This window comes from Notothenia rossii (assembly GCF_949606895.1).
Source record: "Notothenia rossii genome assembly, chromosome: 11".
Taxonomy (NCBI): Eukaryota; Metazoa; Chordata; class Actinopteri; order Perciformes; family Nototheniidae; genus Notothenia; species Notothenia rossii.
In genome coordinates this window covers 45,510,959-45,532,452 of record NC_136910.1, presented here as the reverse complement: position 1 = coordinate 45,532,452, position 21,494 = coordinate 45,510,959, and the positions used below count along the sequence as shown (strand labels likewise).

The 21,494-nt window shown below is 40.0% G+C and overlaps 2 protein-coding genes across 2 annotated transcripts; one reads left to right on the top strand and one right to left on the bottom strand.

Annotated features, from left to right (window-relative positions):
• The first annotated feature begins 392 nt into the window (after positions 1 to 392).
• Positions 393 to 3,090, top strand: s1pr3b (sphingosine-1-phosphate receptor 3b). Its single transcript, XM_079656703.1, has 2 exons — positions 393 to 571; positions 1,015 to 3,090. Exon 2 carries the CDS (start codon positions 1,092 to 1,094, stop codon positions 2,229 to 2,231), a length of 1,140 nt encoding a protein of 379 aa, XP_079512829.1. The 5' UTR covers positions 393 to 571; positions 1,015 to 1,091; the 3' UTR covers positions 2,232 to 3,090.
• A 4,003-nt stretch (positions 3,091 to 7,093) lies between these two features.
• shc3 (SHC (Src homology 2 domain containing) transforming protein 3) lies at positions 7,094 to 20,511 on the bottom strand. The gene is made up of 12 exons (XM_079660484.1): positions 19,716 to 20,511; positions 16,714 to 16,784; positions 14,708 to 14,771; positions 12,474 to 12,593; positions 11,510 to 11,563; positions 11,309 to 11,360; positions 11,093 to 11,222; positions 10,582 to 10,735; positions 10,069 to 10,162; positions 9,784 to 9,975; positions 8,132 to 8,457; positions 7,094 to 8,047 (listed from the first exon to the last, which is right to left on the bottom strand). Exons 1-12 carry the CDS (start codon positions 20,286 to 20,288, stop codon positions 7,919 to 7,921), a joined length of 1,959 nt encoding a protein of 652 aa, XP_079516610.1. The 5' UTR covers positions 20,289 to 20,511; the 3' UTR covers positions 7,094 to 7,918.
• Between the last annotated feature and the right edge of the window lie 983 nt (positions 20,512 to 21,494).

Below are 21,494 nucleotides of genomic sequence, written 5' to 3'. Positions count from 1 at the left end.
AATATGCTAATCAAGCTAGCTAGCTTTAGCTCACAAGCTCAAACAAAAAATACATAGGCCTATATATTATAAATTATACATATATATTAAAAACTATTACTGGTTCGAATTTCCTCAAAACACACACAATTATATAGGCCTATCAATGAAACACTCGTGAATTTAATATGGAACATTAAAGTTGTTGTTCCTCAAACGTTCCTGATTGGTTTTTGCTGAGGAACATGTCGGGGACAGGATTATAGTTAAAAATATTGTGAAAAAGACATGAGTTTGTTTCCACACACCTGGTTGCCTTTACTTCACTGACCCTTCATCCCCTTCATTCCTCTCCTGGCCGGGGAGCAGCAGGGGGAGGAGGGGGGTGTGACTTCCAGCCAACCGTCGTCACTGCGGAGTTTAGAGATCAGTAAAAGATGAGGAGAGCTTTCTTCCACTGAGCCGAGGGAGACGGGATTAAAGTTCAACGTTAAATCTGGAAAACACGGATAATCGACCTCTCAGCAATTAAATGTGTGTCTCCCTGTGCGCGTTTCACTTTCAACTAAACCCGGACTTCGAGCATCCCACGGTAAGTTGCGTAAAACTTGAATCGGCATGAACTACGTTAAATCTGCAAGGTTTCATTTACTGTGCAGTGAAATCGTCATCGATGAAGTGTACAGTATGTTTGTGATTATCAGTTAAACTACTGTGTATGAAAAGCTAAGGCAAACCTTCATTTTCATTTTCAAATGAGCCCCTGTTAGTTCGGGCAACGGTCCAAAGATTTCTATGTAAACAAACAAACAAACAAACAGCATTGGTGTATTTTAAGGTGTATACTTTTAAACGTTTACAGCAGGTACCTATTTGTTAGTCTTTAAGAAGATCTGTTTCCATTAGGAAAACTAGATCCAGTTAAAATCGAATATAGAAAACCATTAAATGCTGTATAACTGGATCAATATTCAAGAACTCTAAATTGGCTGCTTTTTCAAATAATACTCTCATCCCTCACATCTTACCCTGCAGTTAAACACGGTGAAATTGCTGACACTGGATTCCTTGCTCACTTCTGACATCCAGTGTCAGCAGCCGGTGCTTTTAAGATGATCAACCCTCAGGTGTACCGCCACTACAACCACACAGGGAAGCTGGAGCATCGACCCAGCGTCGGCACAGGCTCCGGCAACGTGGACGCCAAAACTATCGCGTTCCTCATCATATGCAGCTTCATCGTCCTGGAGAACCTCACCGTGCTGGTGGCCATATGGAGAAACCACAGATTTCACAACCGCATGTACTTCTTCATTGGCAACTTGGCGCTGTGTGACATGCTCGCTGGAGTGGCCTACCTGGTGAACCTGCTGCTGTCGGGGGAGAAGACCCTGCAGCTCTCGCCTGCCCTCTGGTTCGTCAGAGAGGGAAGCATGTTTGTTGCACTTGGAGCCTCCATTTTTAGTCTTCTGGCTATTGCTATAGAACGACACCTGACAATGATCAAAATGAGGCCTTATGATGCCAACAAGAACTACAGAGTGTTCCTGCTCATAGGGACCTGCTGGCTGATTGCCATTTCTCTTGGCGCTTTGCCTATTCTAGGCTGGAACTGCTTGGACAACCTCCCCGATTGCTCCACTGTTCTCCCTCTCTACAGCAAGAAATATGTAGCTTTCTGTATCACAGTTTATATGGTTTTGCTCTTGGCCATGTCAGTCCTTTATGCTCGCATTTACATCCTTGTGAAGTCCAGTAGCCGAAAGGTGAGCAAGAACAGGAACTCTGAGCATGCAATGTCCCTGCTGCGCACCGTCATCATTGTGGTCGGGGTCTTCATCGCCTGCTGGACGCCCATCTTCGTCCTGCTCCTGGTGGATGTGGCATGTGTGCAGCGCTGCCCCATCCTCTACAAGGCTGAATGGTTCATCGCAATAGCTGTGCTGAACTCAGCCATGAACCCGGTCATTTACACTCTGGCCAGCCGTGAGATGAGAATGGCCTTCCTGCGCCTGGTGTGTGGCGTTTGCTTCAGAGGGAAGGATTCTGGGAATGGCAGCGAAAACAGGAAATCTCTGGAACCTAGCCGCAGCAGGAGCAAGTCGTGGAGCAGCCAGAACAACCCCAACCAGAGCCAGCAGAGCTCCAGGCAGGCGGAGCTGGAGAAGGGGCAGGAGGCGGCCCATGGCGAGGTCTCAGTGGTGGCAGGGGGGGCTGCAAAGGCCTTCATCGAAAGTGACATGAAAGACTGAACTAAGTTATCTACTCTATGTCAAAGGGACATTTGGTCCTAATGTTGGACCTATGCATTGGTCAGAATTGGTGACCATAACGAAATGGACCTTTGCATTGGTCAAAATTGGTGACCATAACGAAATACGAGCTCAGATTGGTTCAAACAAAGGATTTCTTGAAGTGCAGGGCAGTGGATTTATTCTATAGGTGCTTGATGTTTTTAAATATGCATCATCCATTAATGGGAAGTGTATTAAAATGACTACACATTACACTGATTAATGTATGAGGCCAAAGGGTTAAAGGATACAATCAATATTTACTCTTTGTCAAGTACAGTATTACATCTCTTTCCAGTGAGATTTACGTATCTCCGAATTTCGTCATTTTAAAGTTACCTGTAAATCTTTAAACCAATTGAATCATTGGGAACATAATGCATTGTAAATTTTTCCACATGCAAAGTTGACATTTTGGAGGTTTGTGTTTTTGCAGGACGAGGACAATTTGCAAATAAATAGTGCTCTTACCTTTTTTTTTTTAACTCTTACCTCTGTAGTTACAGATGTGACCAAGAACACGAATAAGAAGTGAAACTCACCTGCAATGAATTAAAGTGCAATTATAGTGCTGCAAAAATAACATAATGAAGAATGATTGTAGACAATTATCCATGTTATGATAAACGATGTAATGTATTTATTATTCTGTAACTGTATATTCACTCAATTATAGGCCAACTCAGTATTACGTGGAGTTATTTAAGAATAACTGAATTATACATTGTATATGTGATGTCAGTGAAATGTAAAAAAGCACATGCTGAAGAGTTAAACCTGTTACTCGTTTCATTAAATCAGCATCATCATGTTCAAACTGCATCTGTTCAAACTGCACAATGAATGTAGCTGATGCAGTTCATTCAACATCAGTAGTCTAAGTGATGCCAGGGCTCCATCTGCTGCTCAATATATGTAGGTTCATTTCTCAATGCTGACTAGATATTCTCCAACATGCTGCACGTTCAATACAGAATCTCTTTAATCCTAGACTGTTGTCTGTTGCATTTTAATTAATTTCTTACAAAGTTCAACTTAATCATCTTTAGCATGAAGCCAGAGAAGGCATGTGAATGCAGCATGTGAAATAAATGTTAACTACATCCAGCTATTTATATAATATAGAATATTAGCTTTGACACAATAAACCTCGTGTTTATAGTAGAGTGCAGTGATGTCTTTTTTTATCGATGTAATCATTAGAAAAAATAATTGTTATTTGTATAGGTATCTAGCCGGATGGTTTGGATTTGATATGTCCAATTTTAGAGAGAACTGCCTCTGAGATTTCTGTAGCCACAATACAATGAAGTTGAATGCATTTTTTTGCTAGTGTTTCTTTCAGATTTAGAAAAATAGTAGCAACTTATTTTCCTGAACAGCATCCCTGGGACCTGAACCATATTCCTTGGGACTATGTTTTTGAAAATCCCTTAGGGTGTTCTGCGGCTTATCCAAAATAACATGTAAACTGTTAATGGATATATTTTTGTGATCGTGTTTCCAATGCGTTCATTCTTAATAACTAAATTATTCACCTCTGTTGTATTGGGCTTGAGGCAGAAATTATTTTAAAAATTGTCCTAAAGGTCACCTATTATGCAAAATGCACTTTTTCCTGTCTGTTATACATAATATGTGTACCCTCTGTGTTAGGAGATTCAAAATGTTGCAGGGAAAAAGATTCCCTCTTTCTCTTTGTCCTGATCCATTTATATAAAAACCTGCCTGAAAATCAGCTGATCAGATTTTGGCCACTTTGTGATGTCACAATGTTTTTTTGGGTTGTGCAACCATTAGCCAATAACCAACCAAGGTAACACCCACCCACCTTTTACATGAATCAACTCGTAGAGCACCATTGTGTTTTTTTAAACCAATCATCTCTCAGAGGGGCGTGGCCAGCAGCACCTCATTAGCATTTCAAGATGCAGACACGGGCCGTTTCTCAATCGCGAGGATGCTTGCTTTGTAGCACATGTCTTCCGAGTCACTTGCTTCAGAAGCTAGGCAAGAATGCTTCCTGGCATTCGGAAAACGAAGAGTGGAACAGGCTAGCAAGTGTGCAGGTGTGCGACATATGGGAGGCCCCGCCTTACATTTTCCGCCACATATTTGGGGAAATTGATCCGTGCGCAAAGCATTGTGGGGATTTTAAGGACGCGAAGTCTACCCATGTGCAGCCTCGAAATTACCCCCAAACAAAGGACGCGGCCTCGGTGGAATTCCAAGTATGCTGGAGATTGGAACAGTCCTTCGGCGGCACTCGATGACGTAGCATCCTTGAAATATTGGCTTGGAAGCCAGTTTCCTCGAGATTGAGAAAACGGCAAGGGGGTGTTTCTCAATCGCGAGTAAAGCTGCTGCAGAGCCACTATTTCAAGCATACTACGTCATCGAGTGCCGCCGAAGGACTGTTCCAATGTCCAGCATACTTGGAATTCTACCGAGCCCGGCGTACTTTGTTTGGAGAAATTTCGAGGCTGCACATGTGTAGACTCCGCGGTCTTAAAATCCCCACAATGCTTTGCGCACGGACCAATTTGCCCAAATCTGTGGCGGAAAACACTTGTTCGCCTGTTCCACTCCGTTTTCCGAATGCCAGGAAGTATTCTTGCCTCGCTTCTGAAGCAAGTGACTCGGAAGACATGTGCTACCAAGCAAGCATACTCAACATTGAGAAACACCCACAGAATCCGCACTTTAGAAACAGGGCTGAAACGGCGTACTACAATGCATGATCTGTTTGTTATTTCGAGCCAAACACTTCAGAGATATGTATTGTATATATCTAAGACCTATATGACATATTGTTGAAAAAGAGGTGTACATAAGGGACCTTTAAATCTACACAAATCTTGGCTAAAATAAACCAAAAGTGTCTGTATGACAAGATAATCTGTGAAATGTGTTATCGATCATTTCAGCAGATACAACAGATTCTGCACATTCACGGTTTTATTGCCAACAGTCATACAGAATAATGATAAACCCATACAACCAAATGATTAAATCTGTAAACATAATTTGGACTTCTTTGTTTTTATTTCCTTTTTTAACTATACCTGTTCCAAAATAGTGAGTTTCTGTGTGATTCCCTCCAACAAAGATTTATATTCAGAACCTGGAAATGATACATTTATAATATATAATAGAGAGGGAGGGAGGGAGGGGGGGAGAGAAAGAGACAGATAGAGAGAGGAAACAGTAGTCTCAAGCAGCAACACGCAGCAGGGCAAAACACAACCTCTAGTGAACAGGCATGCCCCATTGAAGATTAGCTATTGCACTTTGAAGAAAGAGAGAAGAGAAATAAAAATACCATTTGTACAAATAAAAGGCACATTTTCATCAACAGAAATCTGGAAAGAAGCTCTGTTCTTTTTGTGTCCCAGCGTGTTTGGTTGTATAATTTATTTATGCCACACAGCTAATCATGTTGTTATCAGAGAGATTCAAGTATGGAGATGTTCCTGCTAAATTAGATATTCATACGCTTTGTTCAAAACTTTGTCAAGATGGTTCTACAAATTTGCACTTCAGAAGTTTAATATAAATAGCATTCTGCTTTTTGAAATTTGGCGCATTATTCCTTCTCCCAAGATATTAGATTTGATGAAATTACGTCACAAAGGATTTTTTTTAGGTAAATGGGTGATAACTTCCAAAAATATGATTCTTTGCGCTCTTTTTTTTCTCACCTTCTGTCAATCAAATATTTGGCCTCTTCCACTCTCAAGGACACAAAGAATCAAGGGAAAGTCTTATCAGCTTCAACCAAAATTAATCCAGAGGTGGATATTGTCATATGGATCCTTCTTTGCTAAAATAAGTGTTGTGAGATGCATGTATTGTACACTCCCTCTTGCAGCAAAATACAGGCACGTTATATTACATTGCATCTGTCTTGTCAAACTCATTGAACACATGCTGATTTTGGTTCAATTGAAGTGGTCCAGTGCATATCAAATACAATGCCCCATTCATTTGGTATCCATTAGAGTACTGACAATAGTAAGGATGAGAGCATTTGAAAAGTCTGTTGCTAGAGGGACTGTGGATGGAAAGTAGCTCAAAGCTAAATCCGGCATATTTACATTTGAAATATTTAGTGTTTTAAGTGTTCATGAATGTGCAATGTCCCTGCCAAATGAACAATAAAATAAAAAATAAAATAAAAAAAGAACTGCTGTGTATTATTGAGCCATGTCTGATTCCTACTCTACAAAGACAGTGTGTTTAAGAGGAAATATAGCAAACCGTTCTGAGGAATGATTGTGTACAGTGGACGGCAAAATGCAAATTAACTCTGAACTGTCAAGCAAAAAAAATGTTGGTATCGGAATTCTTAAAGTAATACACGGCCAGCATCCTTTGCTACTATTAGGTGATAACACAAGAGAGGTGTGCAACTGACGGGGATAAAAAGTATCTCTGTGATGACATCTAGTGGCAAAACAGTAGTCTTGCAATAAGATATCAGTGAGAAATTCCTTTTGTTATAATAAATAAGTGAAGGTGATCTCATAATAACCATGATGTATTGAGTGCACACTTTGTGTTTGCCTAATTCTTAAGTAAAAACGGTCAATTACATCTCAACACATTGGTAATTTGTCTTACAACTTATTCTGATTGTGCTATTCATTTGCGGTCATTCAAATAGTAACAATACCTTTTAAAAGTCCACCAAAAAATGACGGAAAATGCTCATTTAAAATGTGAGAATATTAATTGCATGACCCAAGCCCCCAAACTAATCATTGACTACACACCTAAAAGAAAAATCCAGAGGAAACCAATTCAGAAATAATCACTGGTTGAAAAGCAAAAATAGTTTTTACAGTGTCAGCATACACAAGCACCTCTTTCAAATGAAGGGGTTTCAAGGTCTACGAACAATGTCCACAAGAACAGTTGATTTTAAGTCATGCGACTGCAGTGACACGAGAAAACACATCATAAAAAAAGTTTATCTTTAAAGCCATTGACAGCACTATGAAGGATGCCTGTTAGCACCCCAACACGTTGTGACTACTGCAAAGCAAAACACATTCAGGTCTAATCCCCAATAAAAGCAGATTTCATATAGTGACTAATTTAGTGAGCTGTCACACTATCGGAGAGATTAAAGGACCTTTTTTTTATCAAACTAATTCATTAAAAACTAAGTTTTCCAAACTGTTTGTTTGCTCATCCTCTCAGCCAACGGCTTCTGTAGAAATGTGGTTGTGCTTGACAGACAAAACTAAAATTGTAGGTCTTTATTCTAAAATACTCTTGTTAACACCTCTTTGAGGTTTGATTTGCACTTCATCTAAACTACAAGAACAATTGTCTTTTTTTATTCTTTTAGCTTTTAAACACCAAATCAAGATATTATGTCCAAATGCACCTATGTCTTCTCAAAAATATAGCATTTCAGTCCTCACAACAAAATAATAACAGTTCTATAAATAATTTCTTTTATCTTCAACAAATCTTGGGTCTTCCAGTGCCTCCAGTAAAGTAAGCACGGGCCAATCCCTCAAAATCAATGTCAGCGCGTAAAGCCTTCAAGCATCTTCTCATGTTCCATCTTCAAGTTTCAGGATGATAGGAGAGACTGTTCAGAGCTTCTCATTTCCCAGCAGGCATTGCAAACATCACTGTTTCCTCCCAACGGGCAGCAGGAGACAAAGTTCACTGCCAGCTGACACAATCGGCAGATTGTTGTCACGGTGATGGCAAATAAGATGGCTAATGCTGTCAAATATATGGTCTTTTGTCCGTACCTTTGAAAAGAGAAAGAGGGGTTAAATATCTGTCATGACCACATTAGGAGTTCACACTCTACACTTCCTTTAGCCACGTCTTACCGTGCCTTCAGGGTCCACCAGCAGCAGGTGTTTGGAAAGTCCATTGTGCATGCCCGTCAGGACGTAGGACCCCGGGTTGGTAGTGCTCTTACGAACCAGGAAGTCTCCGTCTTCTTTCAGCAGTTTCTCAGCGTCGCGGCGGCTCATTTTGCCGTGGTACCACGTCTTGCCCTCCAGCTCCTCCTGGGCCCTGAAGGCCACGGAGCGCACAAGTAGGGGACTCAGGTTGTCCACGGACGCCGCCTTGTGGAGGTTGGACACCTGGGGCTGGGCCGGCCCCTGGGACCCCGGGTTGGACTGCGACTGGATGGCATCCCCAAAGGGCTCTGGTGTAAGTTAGAGCAGGGCCGAAACAATCAATTAAGAGAGGATGGATTTCTGTAGTATGAGTTTTAACTTGATACCCTACAGCCGTCAGGACTTGTGAACTGTGACATCAATAATATCAGATACTATAATGGTAAGTAAAAAAAACTAAATATGTCTCTTAGAAATAGAAAGTCATTGCTGCTTTAGCCAGACCACAGGGTGTTCATTTCTTTATAGCAGTAAAATGAATATTAACCCTAATCTATTTGAAGCTTTAATTGTTTGTAGGCATATTTCATGACTGTAAATTTAAAAAAATGAACAACATCGTCGTTTTGAATAAAGTCATTGCTGTTACTCCGCAATGTATGTGTGCAACAGGCGAGAGAGAAAACAGTTTGTGGAGCGTTGTAAAACTGTTGTTTTTGAATGGAAAACATCATGAAATATGGATTGAAGCAAATATATCGAATACAATAGTCTTATTACTTATATTACACTATTCCATTGATCAACAAGTGGCGGTAATGCAGTTAGAGATGTAGCCATGCACTAGATAAAGGCAAAGGAAAAGTATACTGCAAGCAAAAAACCTGGATTCCGACATGCTGACTGCAGTGGGGTTTGAACCTGTGACCCCCTGATCTGAACACCAACGCACAACCCACTGCACCACATGCCTCCCCTCATAAACAAATTGTAACAAAATATATTTAAATGAAAAACAATGAAGAATTCTGACCGTGTGTCTTTCCTATTTAATCAAACGTCCTTTCTAGAGTAACTAACACATCTCCTGCTGTGATATGTAACACACAAACATCTTCTTCCAAACTAATTATGAAATAACCATTTAAATCAATTAGAAAATCTGATTTTTTGAATGGAATTGGATTTAGAGTGTGTTAGTGGAGGAACAAAGTATAATGGGACTGTTAACAGTGAGAGAGCTACAGCAGGAGGAGGATAACACCTCCACTCACACTTAATTTGGAAGGTTATAGTTTATGGCTCACATGTAATTTGTGAAATGTATTTCTCATACATAGTTACAAAGATCTGTATGTAACAGATATTTCATGTATAATTAAAGAAAAGCTAAGGTGGAAGTTGAACAGATGAAAGAATAAAACTGCAGATGATAACACTCCTCCTTTTGTGTCCAAACTGATATGGTGTTATTATAATGCCAAGGCGATGTCACTGAGAAACTAAAAGCTGGGAAAACTCTATAATTAAGAACTCGGATTAGAAAGTCATTACAGTGTTATTCTGAAAGCCAAAGAACATTATGACACTATTCACATGATCAGCGTTAAAGTGAACCTTCAGTAGAGACTCACTCATGTCGAACAGGTCCTTCTGAGGGCTCTCTTTGGCTGCGGCCGCCATGCCCTTCGTCACATTTTCTGCCTCTGCCTGGAGTGCAGCGAGCACCTGGGCGTCGATCTGCTGAGTGTTCACATACGCCGGCATCTCTGCTGTTTTTGAAGCCTGACCTTTACTCTCCGGCAGACTGTTTATGTCGAAGGATCCTACATTTGGAGAAACAATCAAAGCCACTGTGTTCAATTTATGAAATTCATGTCTTGAGTATTCAAGTCACAGGAAAGTGTGTATTTTCTTACCCTGTTGTATGATTATGGGCTTTCTTCCATCTCCCCAGTGTTCTCCACAGTGCCGCCCTTGGTAATATGTCTGATCCACTGACGCTGGGCCCACCTGACGACAAACAGAAACCCAGAGAGAAATCATGAGTTGATATTTTAAAATGTACAAAGTGGACACACACATAAAGGACATTGGTGTGGAAGTTTTTCAGCATGAAAAGGAAGACATGAAGCTTGATATTTTGACCCCTGCAAGTCTGTGGAGTTGCAAGATTAAAATGATCCTGTTACTTGGTGCAGTTCTGGAGAAATTGTGAGTGATTTAATGTTCAATGTTTTTTTTTTTTAAATAACATACATATGACATTTAATTTTCCTTGAAAGAAGAAGTTACAAAAATGTTCAAGAATGCGTTCAATATTTCTCTTAACGCCCTACAAAATTGCAATTGGTGTATCTCTAATTTTGACCCATGAAAAAATAAATTACTCTGCTAAATCCTGAGATTATCCAACATAAATTGAGTTGTACCTGGCTTCCCTCTGACACTGCGTTCTGATTGGTCAGCCGGGTGTCGATGAAGCCTCCAGGGGGCGGCATCTTCCCGGGGATGTTGTTGTAGTAAGGATGCTCTGATGACTCCTCCTCTTCCTCTGTCCATGCCAACTCCTCCATGTTTAATACCCTGAGGACAAATATGGGTTGATCATGAAACGCAATACTGCCAACATGTGTGTGTGCGTGTGTGCGTGTGTCCGTGCGTGTGTGCGTGTGTGCGTGTGTGCGTGTGTGCGTGTGTGCGTGTGTGCGTGTGTGCGTGTGTGTGTGTGTGTGTGTGGGTGTGTGTGTGTGAAAACGGTGTAACTGTACTGAAATCATGTGTGAATATGTCAATGTGCTTATCATTTACTTTGTCCAGAGCTAAAAAGAAAAGGTGTGTTGTATGTTTTAAATTTATCTTCTGAGGAAATGCCAGAAGAATTTTAGGAAAGATGCTTCTACAGGAACAATGAGGTTTAATGCCCTGTATCATATACCCTACCTGTCATGTGTAGAGGACATTTTGCTGGAGGGACACTGAAGGTACTGCTGGAAGCGAAGGTCAAAGGCCTGGCCGATGGTGCTGATAACGTCCTGGGCCAGCCCATCAGAGCACTCCAGGATGTGACATGCTGACGAGGGTCAGAGCAACACACTTTAATGAGCATGTTGAATGTAAGATATAAAACATATAGAGATCAGAGGGACGTACACCTACCTCTTCTGTTCACAGGGTCCTTTGCTACATAGGCAACAAAATCTGTTGTGTCCTTAAAACGAAAGGGAAAAATTACAGCTGTTGTTATAATATCCAGTGGTAAAATACAACAAAACCATAACATGAATTTTGTGGTTTATTCAATATTTTTGTTATGGTTTTAAAAATCACTAAACTCTTTGACAGTGTTGAGTTACTTACGGGGTCTCCACCTGATGCAAAAGAGATGGACTGCATGTGATGGTTGGCTATGATCTGTCAAGATAAAAAGTATCATGTACATATAAATTAGCAAATTCCTCTTTACATTACAAATTCTACACACGTATAATTGTGTATACTGTATAAGAATAATTTGGTTTATTTATTGGCCATTACCAACTAATTTATTAAAAGAGAGAAGATCGATGGCTGTTTAGTTTAACTTTGATGAGCTACAACTATGAGTTTGTTGAGTGAGATTTGGTGCTTAGAAACAGCTTTTCTGAAACTCTCTCTGCATTATAACCTTAGAAACTGATACTCAATACTTTTGAAATGTTATGTGGTGTATACGTGTGGATTTTTATTTGTTTATTTATATAGCACCATCTGCAGGTAGTATCAAGAAGAGCACCAGGGTGAACAATAACCACAACAAAATAAATATTTGTATTTTACCCATAAACCATAAGCTAAATATTATGTTAAGTGCATGGGGGCAGTCATGTTGCCCACCTCCTTCGTTTATGTTGCAACATCTGGAGAGCTTTTGTGCTCTTGCTTGACTCCCTCCTTTTATTACATAAACCTCCTTAAACAGACCTTCTGGATTCTATTTAAAAAAACGTGTCACTTTAGAAACGGCTAAAAATAAGATCTCTAAATTTAGAATGTCCTCTGATCTTTCTTTGGCTCTGGAGATTTTCTCTTTATCCTGTAGATACTTGGGTAAATATTCTGAAAACACAAGGTACTTAAGGTAGCTATTCACCAAGCTTGAAGCATATCTCATGGCCTTCTTCAGTTAGTGTTTTTAAGGTTTATTTATTTCTTGTGCGTCACACACATATTTATATAGGTTGATTGGGGATTTTTTTTTAACAAAACAATGGTGGTACTATTTTCTTAAATGCATGCCTGTGGCTCACAGAATCACAAGTGTTGATAAAGGTTGCATACTGACCTGTTTGCAGTCGGGGGTCATCAGGTTGAGGCTACTGGTGGAGATATTCAGGTTGATGGACATGCCAGCAAACTGCAGGTTGCTCTTACCCAAGATACTGGACAGAGCTTTGGACGGTGGCTGAGGGGATCACAGGAGGACACAGACACACACAAATAAAATGAAATACATCAACTAAGTCTTTTCTTACCAATTAAACAGTATATCTTAAATGTTATAAAAGCTTAAATGGTGTCTCTAAAGTATAAATGAAGCTGCAGCCAGAAGCCGGTTGGCAGAGAGCTGCTTAGTTTAGCTTAGCATAAGCATTGGGAAAGATGTCAAAAGATCCATGCTATTTGTTTCCCTGATAAGCTAAGCCAGTGGTTCTCAAACTTTTTCTGTCAGTCCCCCCCTTTGGAGAAAAAAAAAAGTTGGGTCCCCCCAACACAAATAGTCACGTAATTTGAGTCCTTTAGCACCAGAAGCTAACAACAACGATCTCCAGTACCGGTGCGCTCTCTCTCTCACTCGCACACAAAATTGCTCGTTCCACACACACACAGAGCCGAGCTTTAATGAGACACAGAGACCCAGACGTACTTGTACTGTACTATAGTATATCATATTATTTTCGAATCAATAATTTTCCAAATTATGATTTTTTAAATTTATTTATTTTCCGAACCATTTTTTCTCCTGGTCTCTCGCGCACCCCCTGTCATGCCTCTGCGCCCCCCAAGGGGTGAGCTCCCCCCCACTTTGAGAAACACTGAGCTAAGCTAAGCCTACCCGCTGCTAGATGTAGATTCATATTTAGTACGTTTCTGAGAATGAATGACAAAGCAAACTTACCAAAATGAACAATTAATAAACTCTTCCTTTAAGGAGACATACACCAGGTGAATTGTAGAAAAAATAATATAATGGACTAAACGAAATCTCTATGAAATGTCTCCAGTTAAGCATTTATGTCAGTTTTCCTAAAATTGTTTGCGAAGTATACATTTTCTAACGATAACCTTTGGTGGATTTAAGAGAAATCTACAGATGCAAACAGAAAAACAAATAAACTATGAGAGCAATATAGCTAACTCTTCAATTCTACCAGTGCTTATGTTTCAGCCTGCAGTGTCTCACCTTAAGGAGTAATGTAAAGGGTCATTTTACTATTATTTAGTTAATACAGAAGAAACATTATTCTTTATTGATTACTGTTGGTGCCATGCAAATTAATCTAATAATAGGTTTGTGAGTGAATTAATGAGTGTTGATAAGAGAAGGGGCGATAGGGTTGAATAAAATGAGCCATTCAAAACTCTCAGTATGAGGCTGATGTCACCACAGTGCATTTGTCACACAGCCAAATTGTCATCATCATCTTATATCTTACATTTATTCTGCGAGAGAAACTAGTCTACGTGATTTTTTTGGGTGTTATATACTCTTCCCTGACATTTGAACAAGCTCTAGAGAGCAGAGTAATGCTTCATTTCACACCCCACATTAAGACACAGTCTTCTCACACACTGTGGACACACACCATGCCCACACACACACAAACACAGGGAAGACAGACGCTCACACACACACACACACACACACACACACACACACACACACACACACACACACACACACACACACACACACACACACACACACACACACACACACACACACACACACACACACACACACACACACACACACACACACACACACACACACACACACACACACACACACACACACACACACACACACACACACACACACACACACACACACACACACACACACACACACACACACACACACACACACACACACTAGCTCAGTCTCCTGATCACAGATATTGTGCACTACATGAGTCACTAAGCACTGTGCGCGCGGTGTGCAATGCATCGTGGGCTGAAGCTACGCCCACGCACATACAGTCCCATACCTCTTCATCTCTCCTCTGCCTCTCTCTCCCTCTATTCTCTTAGTACAATCCCTCGATCTGTCTCCGTTTTCCCTCTCTTTTTACATGAAGGAAGAGAGGAAGAACTTACAGAGGCGATGCTATTTATAGAACGTGGAAGAGTAAATTAATATCTAATGTTATTTCCTCTGTTTTTCTCCCTTCTGTACCATTAAGTAACATTCATTTTTATCAGCTCTCTCAGTGTAGAGATCACTTTTCCCATGATCCCTGCATCTCACTTCCTCCCTCCCTCCCTCCCTCCCTCTCTCTCTTTCCATCCATATACCTTTCTCTTGCGCAGAGCTCCTTTGGTCCCTGGAACAGCCTCACACACCAGGCTGATGGCTTCCCTAGAGAGAGGGCGAGAGGAGGGTGAAGCCAAGATGGTGACCATAGACAGCCGCAGAGTCAGAGTAACTACCCATGATAATGCTTTCAAAATAATATTAACAGTATTCTTATCTTACAAGGAAAATGTCCATTCATGCATATGCCAAAAATAACTCTCAGCCATCATGCTAATATCCTAATGTTTACCAGGTATCATGTATATTAACCTTAGCTAGTTAGCACTAATCACAGAGTACAATATATTTTAGCAAATTGAGATGTAGACGCTGATTTGTTTTTGGGAACACGAGTTGGTTCATGTTTTCGTTAAGTGGGTACAATTAGGTTTGTTGATAGTTAAATAATTATTTAATGATCACCCATCAATTCCTTATTAATAAAGCTAGTCATTCTTTCTCTCCTATTACACATTTGCATGTTATGATGCGACTGTTCATTCCAGGAATACATGGAAAATACAATGTTGGCTGTATGTAGAATAAAATAACGGTTTTGACTTGACATGTGTAACTGCCTTACTGTATGTATTTCCTGTAGTTCATGTTTTGCTTGCATAAAATTATTGCTTTATCTATAAATGTATCGATTCATATGATGTTATCCGTTTAGATGTTTTGTATATCAACCATAGACTGTATATATAAATATATTAACATATGGCAGATGAACACAATTTAGCCATGAATAAATGATACCAAAAAAAAGGAAACCGACTGACAGATAAATTAACAAACTAAACTAATACAAAAAAATATGTTATTTAAACAATGCCTGGACTCAACAGGTTGTTACATATTAAATAAAATCACATAGACCACAAGAGATCTGCGTCAGGATTCAATATGCAGAGAAGAGTGTTTTAAAAAGGTGCTATAGGGAATATTACAAATGCATTGCAACTCTGTAAAACCAGGAAACTGTACCTGGTATACAGTTCTACACACCAACGTCTAAAATTACCTTTAAGAAATGACCACCGTAATAAAAACGTTTACATATATGACGACAACATGTGGAGTAAATGGTGGATAAAAGTAGAGCTGCATTGATGCAGAAGAGTCAAATCCCGCTCTGAGAAAAAGTGAATATTTGGTTTCATGACAGAAATGCTAATGTTTGTGTCCTTTCTAGGTGGATAAATCACTCACAGCAGTAGATTATTCTAGAAAAGTCCTCATCTAGTAATAACAATAGCATGAGACATAACATTTGTCTTTGTTTGTCTATCTCTCTTTATTATTACACATGCACAATGAGAGAAAGTAAGAGAGTGCTGCTGTGTGGCTTTGCAAACTACCGTTAGCCTGGACTGACTTCAGGAAGTCAAGCATAAAAGTGGACATGACACAAACCGATTCACTGCTGGCCTTTGCCTCACTGCACATTGGTCAATGATTTCTAACATACACATGGAGTCAGAACATTCCATGCAAACTAATTGTGATAACAGACACCCTAAATGTGCTCTAAAATGTACGCAATGTTTTAAAACAATATTTATCTAATTGCCGATTGAACCTTTTAAAACTGACTAATTATACATGTCAATGAACTAAGACATGACAGAGAGAAGTGATTTTATTACAAAATAAAGTGTTTTATTAGACAGAAAATGTAAATGTTTAAACAACTAGTCACCTAAAAAGAATTTGTGACATCAAAGATTTTCACTGATCTGATCCATGGAAAATGTAAATAGTTATATTTATGACATTATTTTTTATTCAAAATGTTTGAGATTTCGTAGTAAAGCCTTCAAAATAACTCAAAACAAATGTTGGATAGTTAAGAATTCTATCAAGTGTTCAGTTTAGTTTCTCTTTAAGTGTTGTTTGTGAGTTTTAATAGTAAACTGGGATAATGACTGCTGTACTGAAAATAGTTTTGGAGTAAATCTAGTCAATCATGAAAAGTCCGAATACAAAGTGTTAACAAACATACCTTGTAATTTGTGATCTTGTGGTGAAATCCAGAGATCTCATTGACCGAAGGACTTCTAAACAGCCGAGATACTGGAAAGCAAAAAGGACAAACGTTACATTCATGATTACAAACATACCTCATTTATTTGCATCAATCTAAACTCACGAATTCCAAGAAACAGTAATGCTACTACAACACACAATTCATTTAAAATAAATAATGCGTTTTGATAAGAAAAACCTAAAAGATACATTTGTTTGTTTACGATAAAAACTGCAGTTTAACTTCTTGCTTTTGGAGCACAAATGACTAATCGATAAATGACACATACTGTGATAAAAAAAAAAAATAATCTAAAACTGTGCATAATAGTTGCAAATACGCATGAACCTGTATTATATCAGGAGTTTCTACTTCCTACATGTAATTAAAAAAAGAAACACCCGGCAAGAGTTTAAAAGCCAGTCCGACATGATTTGTTGGGAAAATAAGTGATTTTTTGTGTTACTATGCCACATGAGGTGGCTGTAGTCCCAACATCCCATAAAACCATCTTCAGCCCCAGCCCCCTACTCACATTACAACACCTCCTGTGATTAATATTGCACAGGCCGAGAACATTTTGTGCTGACGAGTTCCTATTGTTACCAGAATCACATTCATAATCTGTCTGTAAACAAAACAGAAATCCAGACACACTAATGTTTCTATTTCTACACCTTTCTCAAACGTATTAGAATCATAACTTTCATATTATGAGGCCCCTTCTCTCCAGCGATTGTTTAGCAAGCACAGACAGACAAATACAGTTTTGTCAACATGACGTTTGCAGATTTTTAGTGTCATCTATTTTCAGTACGGAGAGTTTAAAGTGCACAATTCAGCAGGGCCAAAAATAAATCAAACGGTAATAAAAATGCTAGAGACCTATTCTGAGCACATTTCCTCTCGTGCTGTACGAAAGAACAGGAACATGGTTCCCACAGTGCCACTGAACTTCAAATTAATTATGAAAATCAATGGGAGGCCTGGTCTGAAGAAATGATTTCAGTGAAAGAAAACATGCATTCACAAAACTACACAAACATTCACACTACTGACTTTAAAAACAGAAGAAGAGCTGAAACATAAAACACATAATAACGGATTCAGTTGTAACTTACTAAAGTTCTGATGTTATGTTAATAAATTCAAATGTTTATTCCAAGTGATAACGGGTATATTTCATTTCCCTCATATTTACAATGTCACAAGATGTGTTTGTTCCATAATGTGCGTAGCTACACTTAACTCTGTACAGTCTAGGCAGGATATTGTCATGTTTTCATTTGAGCTTTTATGGTTCTTTGTATATTTACATTTGGTGTGAATACTTGTCTTTAGTATCCTATTTTAATTCTAAATTCTTTCTTAAAAATAACAATTTTGTATTATCCTTATATATTTCTTTTTTTACCTACTATTGCAATTTATCTTCTTAGATTGTTTATGTTCGCACCAAAGCAAAAAGCTAATTCATTGTATGTGTAAACGTACCTGCCAATACACTTGTTTCTGATTCTGATATGTCCGGACGGTACATAGAATAAAGCACATATCTAATAAATCAACTTTCATTTAGCCTTGTGTGTTGATGAAGTGTAATAATAAATGTTAAAAAACAGGAAGAATATGCAACAAATAAGGATGTGCACTAACTAAAACATACTAACCAGTCCAAAAAGGATGCTAATTTGTATCAAACACGCAGCTCTAGTCAATATTCTTATATTAACAAGAGATCGCATGACTATTTGTGAAGGGGTCGCTTTCATTTAGTGTTTTTTTAACTCATGTTAGCTATTTGTTTTGGCCTTTTTGGGTATAAACACACAGCTACAATGGGCCAAAAGTGAGAGTGTAAACAGTGTCACTGTCAATCTATGTCCCTTTAGAGTAATGGTGCATGATGCGCGCGGAGTGACCGCATGACGCTAATTAAAAGTGCTGTGAGCATAACACCACGCTGAACTCAATACACACAGGACCTCAAACCACAGGAAAAGCAGAGGGTAGGGGCGCGCGGACTGGACACATTCCCCCTCTCACCGTGTGGATGCTTTCAGCGCCATTGACTGGACAAATAAGCGCTCCCGTCCTTAATGCAGTTAATGGAATGTCACGCTGGTCACAGATACTGGAGGCTTTGTTCAGGCAAGTTATAGTGGGTGTCATGTGAGGGCAATCATACCGTATAACTTGATTTGGAAATAACACATTGCTCTTAAGTATGCTAAAAACTACTTTTTATGATGTGCTACATAAATCAAAGAGGATGTACTGCTTGTTTTGGTTGCAGTGAAAATGGTTTGTTCCGTTTTTCATTCACTTTACACCTTGAAGAGCTCAGCATCATCACTCCTCATGCTAGTGACTCATTGCCGGCATGATGACATTCACAGCTCTCGTAGTTGTGCGCCAACTTGTGCCCCTTTAAATGATGTATGATGGCTGCACATTAACATGAGACACGGATACTGTGAGACAAACATTCTCTATGTGTCTTCTTTTCCCCCTATTCCACCATTTCACTATCTGAGAGCTAAAACAGCCACGGAGCTCATAGAGATGCACAATGTACAGAAATAACACATCACCATGGTTACAAAAGCATAACGCTGTGGCTGCACATACACAAGACGAACGGTATGAATTGAAATGTTTACAGCATGCTCAAAACGACGCTGATAATTGCGTGTATTGTTTTTCCATCACATTTTTCCTAAACCCCCCAATGTTGACCTTCTCTATTTCCTGAATTATTAAATGTCTATTTTCTCGTCGCTGCTCCTTCTGCTGTAGCCAACCTACATACACCCACTCAAGGGCATGTTGTGATGTGCCAATGGAACTACATTATCTCTCCTTTACCCCCTCCCCCCTTCAGGTAGCTGAAGCTTGAGTCATTGAAAGAAAAGAGAGAATGGGTAAAGAATGTAAAAGAGGGGGAGGACAAAAAAACTGAAAATGAGACCACCAACCTTCACAATATATGTCACTCCTGGACCAGAGATCTTCTCGCTCGAGTGTAGCCACCCTCGGGGGGGTTTGCTCAACAGTCCGCCACCCCCACCTGTGTTCCAGTCCTCTCCGGCGGGCTGGTGTTCGTCCAGCCTGCTCTTCTTGCTCATGTTGACGGGGGATGAATGGGAGGCCGAGCCCACACCAGAGGCTGCCGCGCTGGGGCTCGAACCACTGGATCCCCCACCCCCCTGCAGCTTAGACACAGCCAGGTCCTTGACAGCCGAGGGCAGACCTTTGATGCCCAGCAGGCTGCCTGAGTTGCTGAATTTCAGGCTGGACACCTTGTTGATGAGGGTGCAGAGGGTGGTGCCTCCATCTTCCAGGTGGTCGGAGCCGTGGCCGGTGGAGGTGCTGGAAGCAGTGGTGGAGGTGGAGGAGGCCTGGACCTCCGTCGGGGGCGTGTAAGATGTCTCGGCTGCAGACTGGGGGGTGGCCGAGACCTTGGGGTTCATGGACAGGCCGTGGAGAAGCTCATCGACGGATGTTACTGACTCATTCCTGAAGCGGTTGTATTTGGTACGGTGAAGCATACCCTTCTCTCTCTTGCTCTCTCCACCAACCGACGCGCACAGCCTGCCTTTTTCACAAGTGTGCTGGCAGACGTGGCTGAGCCGTGCTGATTACCCTCTCCTGTAACATAGCAGCAGCGGTACAGGCAGCAAACGCCTTTTAGCAATCAAAGGCCACCTGACTGTAATTTTCTCTATTGGAGGTTACAGTGGTGGTTGTGTTGAGCTGCTGCTGCTGCTGCTGCTGCTGCTGCTGCTGTCGCCAAAGTCCAATCTGCTCTCAGTAAAATCCAGAGCTGCAATCCAATCCGTCAGAGAGCAATATACAGACACAATCCATGGAAACACAGCATTGAGGCAGAGGAGGAAGAGGATGGAGAGGAAAAAGGTCTGTAAAAGGCTGCCAGTGTTGTGGTGCAGTTTGTTTGGCTTCCAGCAGTGATGCTGCTGATGGTTTCTAGCCTCAAAAATCCAAAAAGTAAGAGAACAGAGAAAGGTCTATGTTGTCGATGATCACGGATACTGCGAGGGAAGAGCAAACACTCTCTACTGACTGCTGCCTGCCTGCCGGCTCAGAGCTAAAGCATGACTCACTGATCTGAGAAAACCTTCTCAACAAAAGGCTTGCTGAACACTGCAAATCACTTCCTGTCGGAGGGAGAAAAAAAACTCCCACTTACAGCACACTAGAACCAATCAATTTTTAAATTCCCCAGTCTGATGTTTATTCTCTGTAATTCTTCCCTTCTTGTTTGTTTTTCTGGGAAAAAGGAAATGAGGAATGAGAGGTGATTATTTAACTTAGCAAGACAAATATTGAGAATAATTTGCTTGACTTCTGGTCGTACACAATTAATATCTTATTTAAGGGATGAACTGTTCAAAAGCTGGGACAAAAAGAAGGTTACACGCCATCAAATTATCACAGAAATTATGATAAATGAAATAGGTAATGAAAACTATCCATTTCACTGGCAGTTAATCATTTCAAACGTTTTTCATTAAAGAATAAAATCTCTATTTTAATGTTTCATAAAGACGTCATTTTCCTATAAGGATGTTAATCCATACGTTCAACCACTGGAAGCAACAATACAGTAAAATGTTAGCATGATCGGAAAATACGCAACATCATTAATATATTGTCCATGTTAATTTATAATAGCTGCAAATTATGGGCAGAGAGTTGGTTCTTATATATACTTTAAAAAAAACGATATCTCCCTA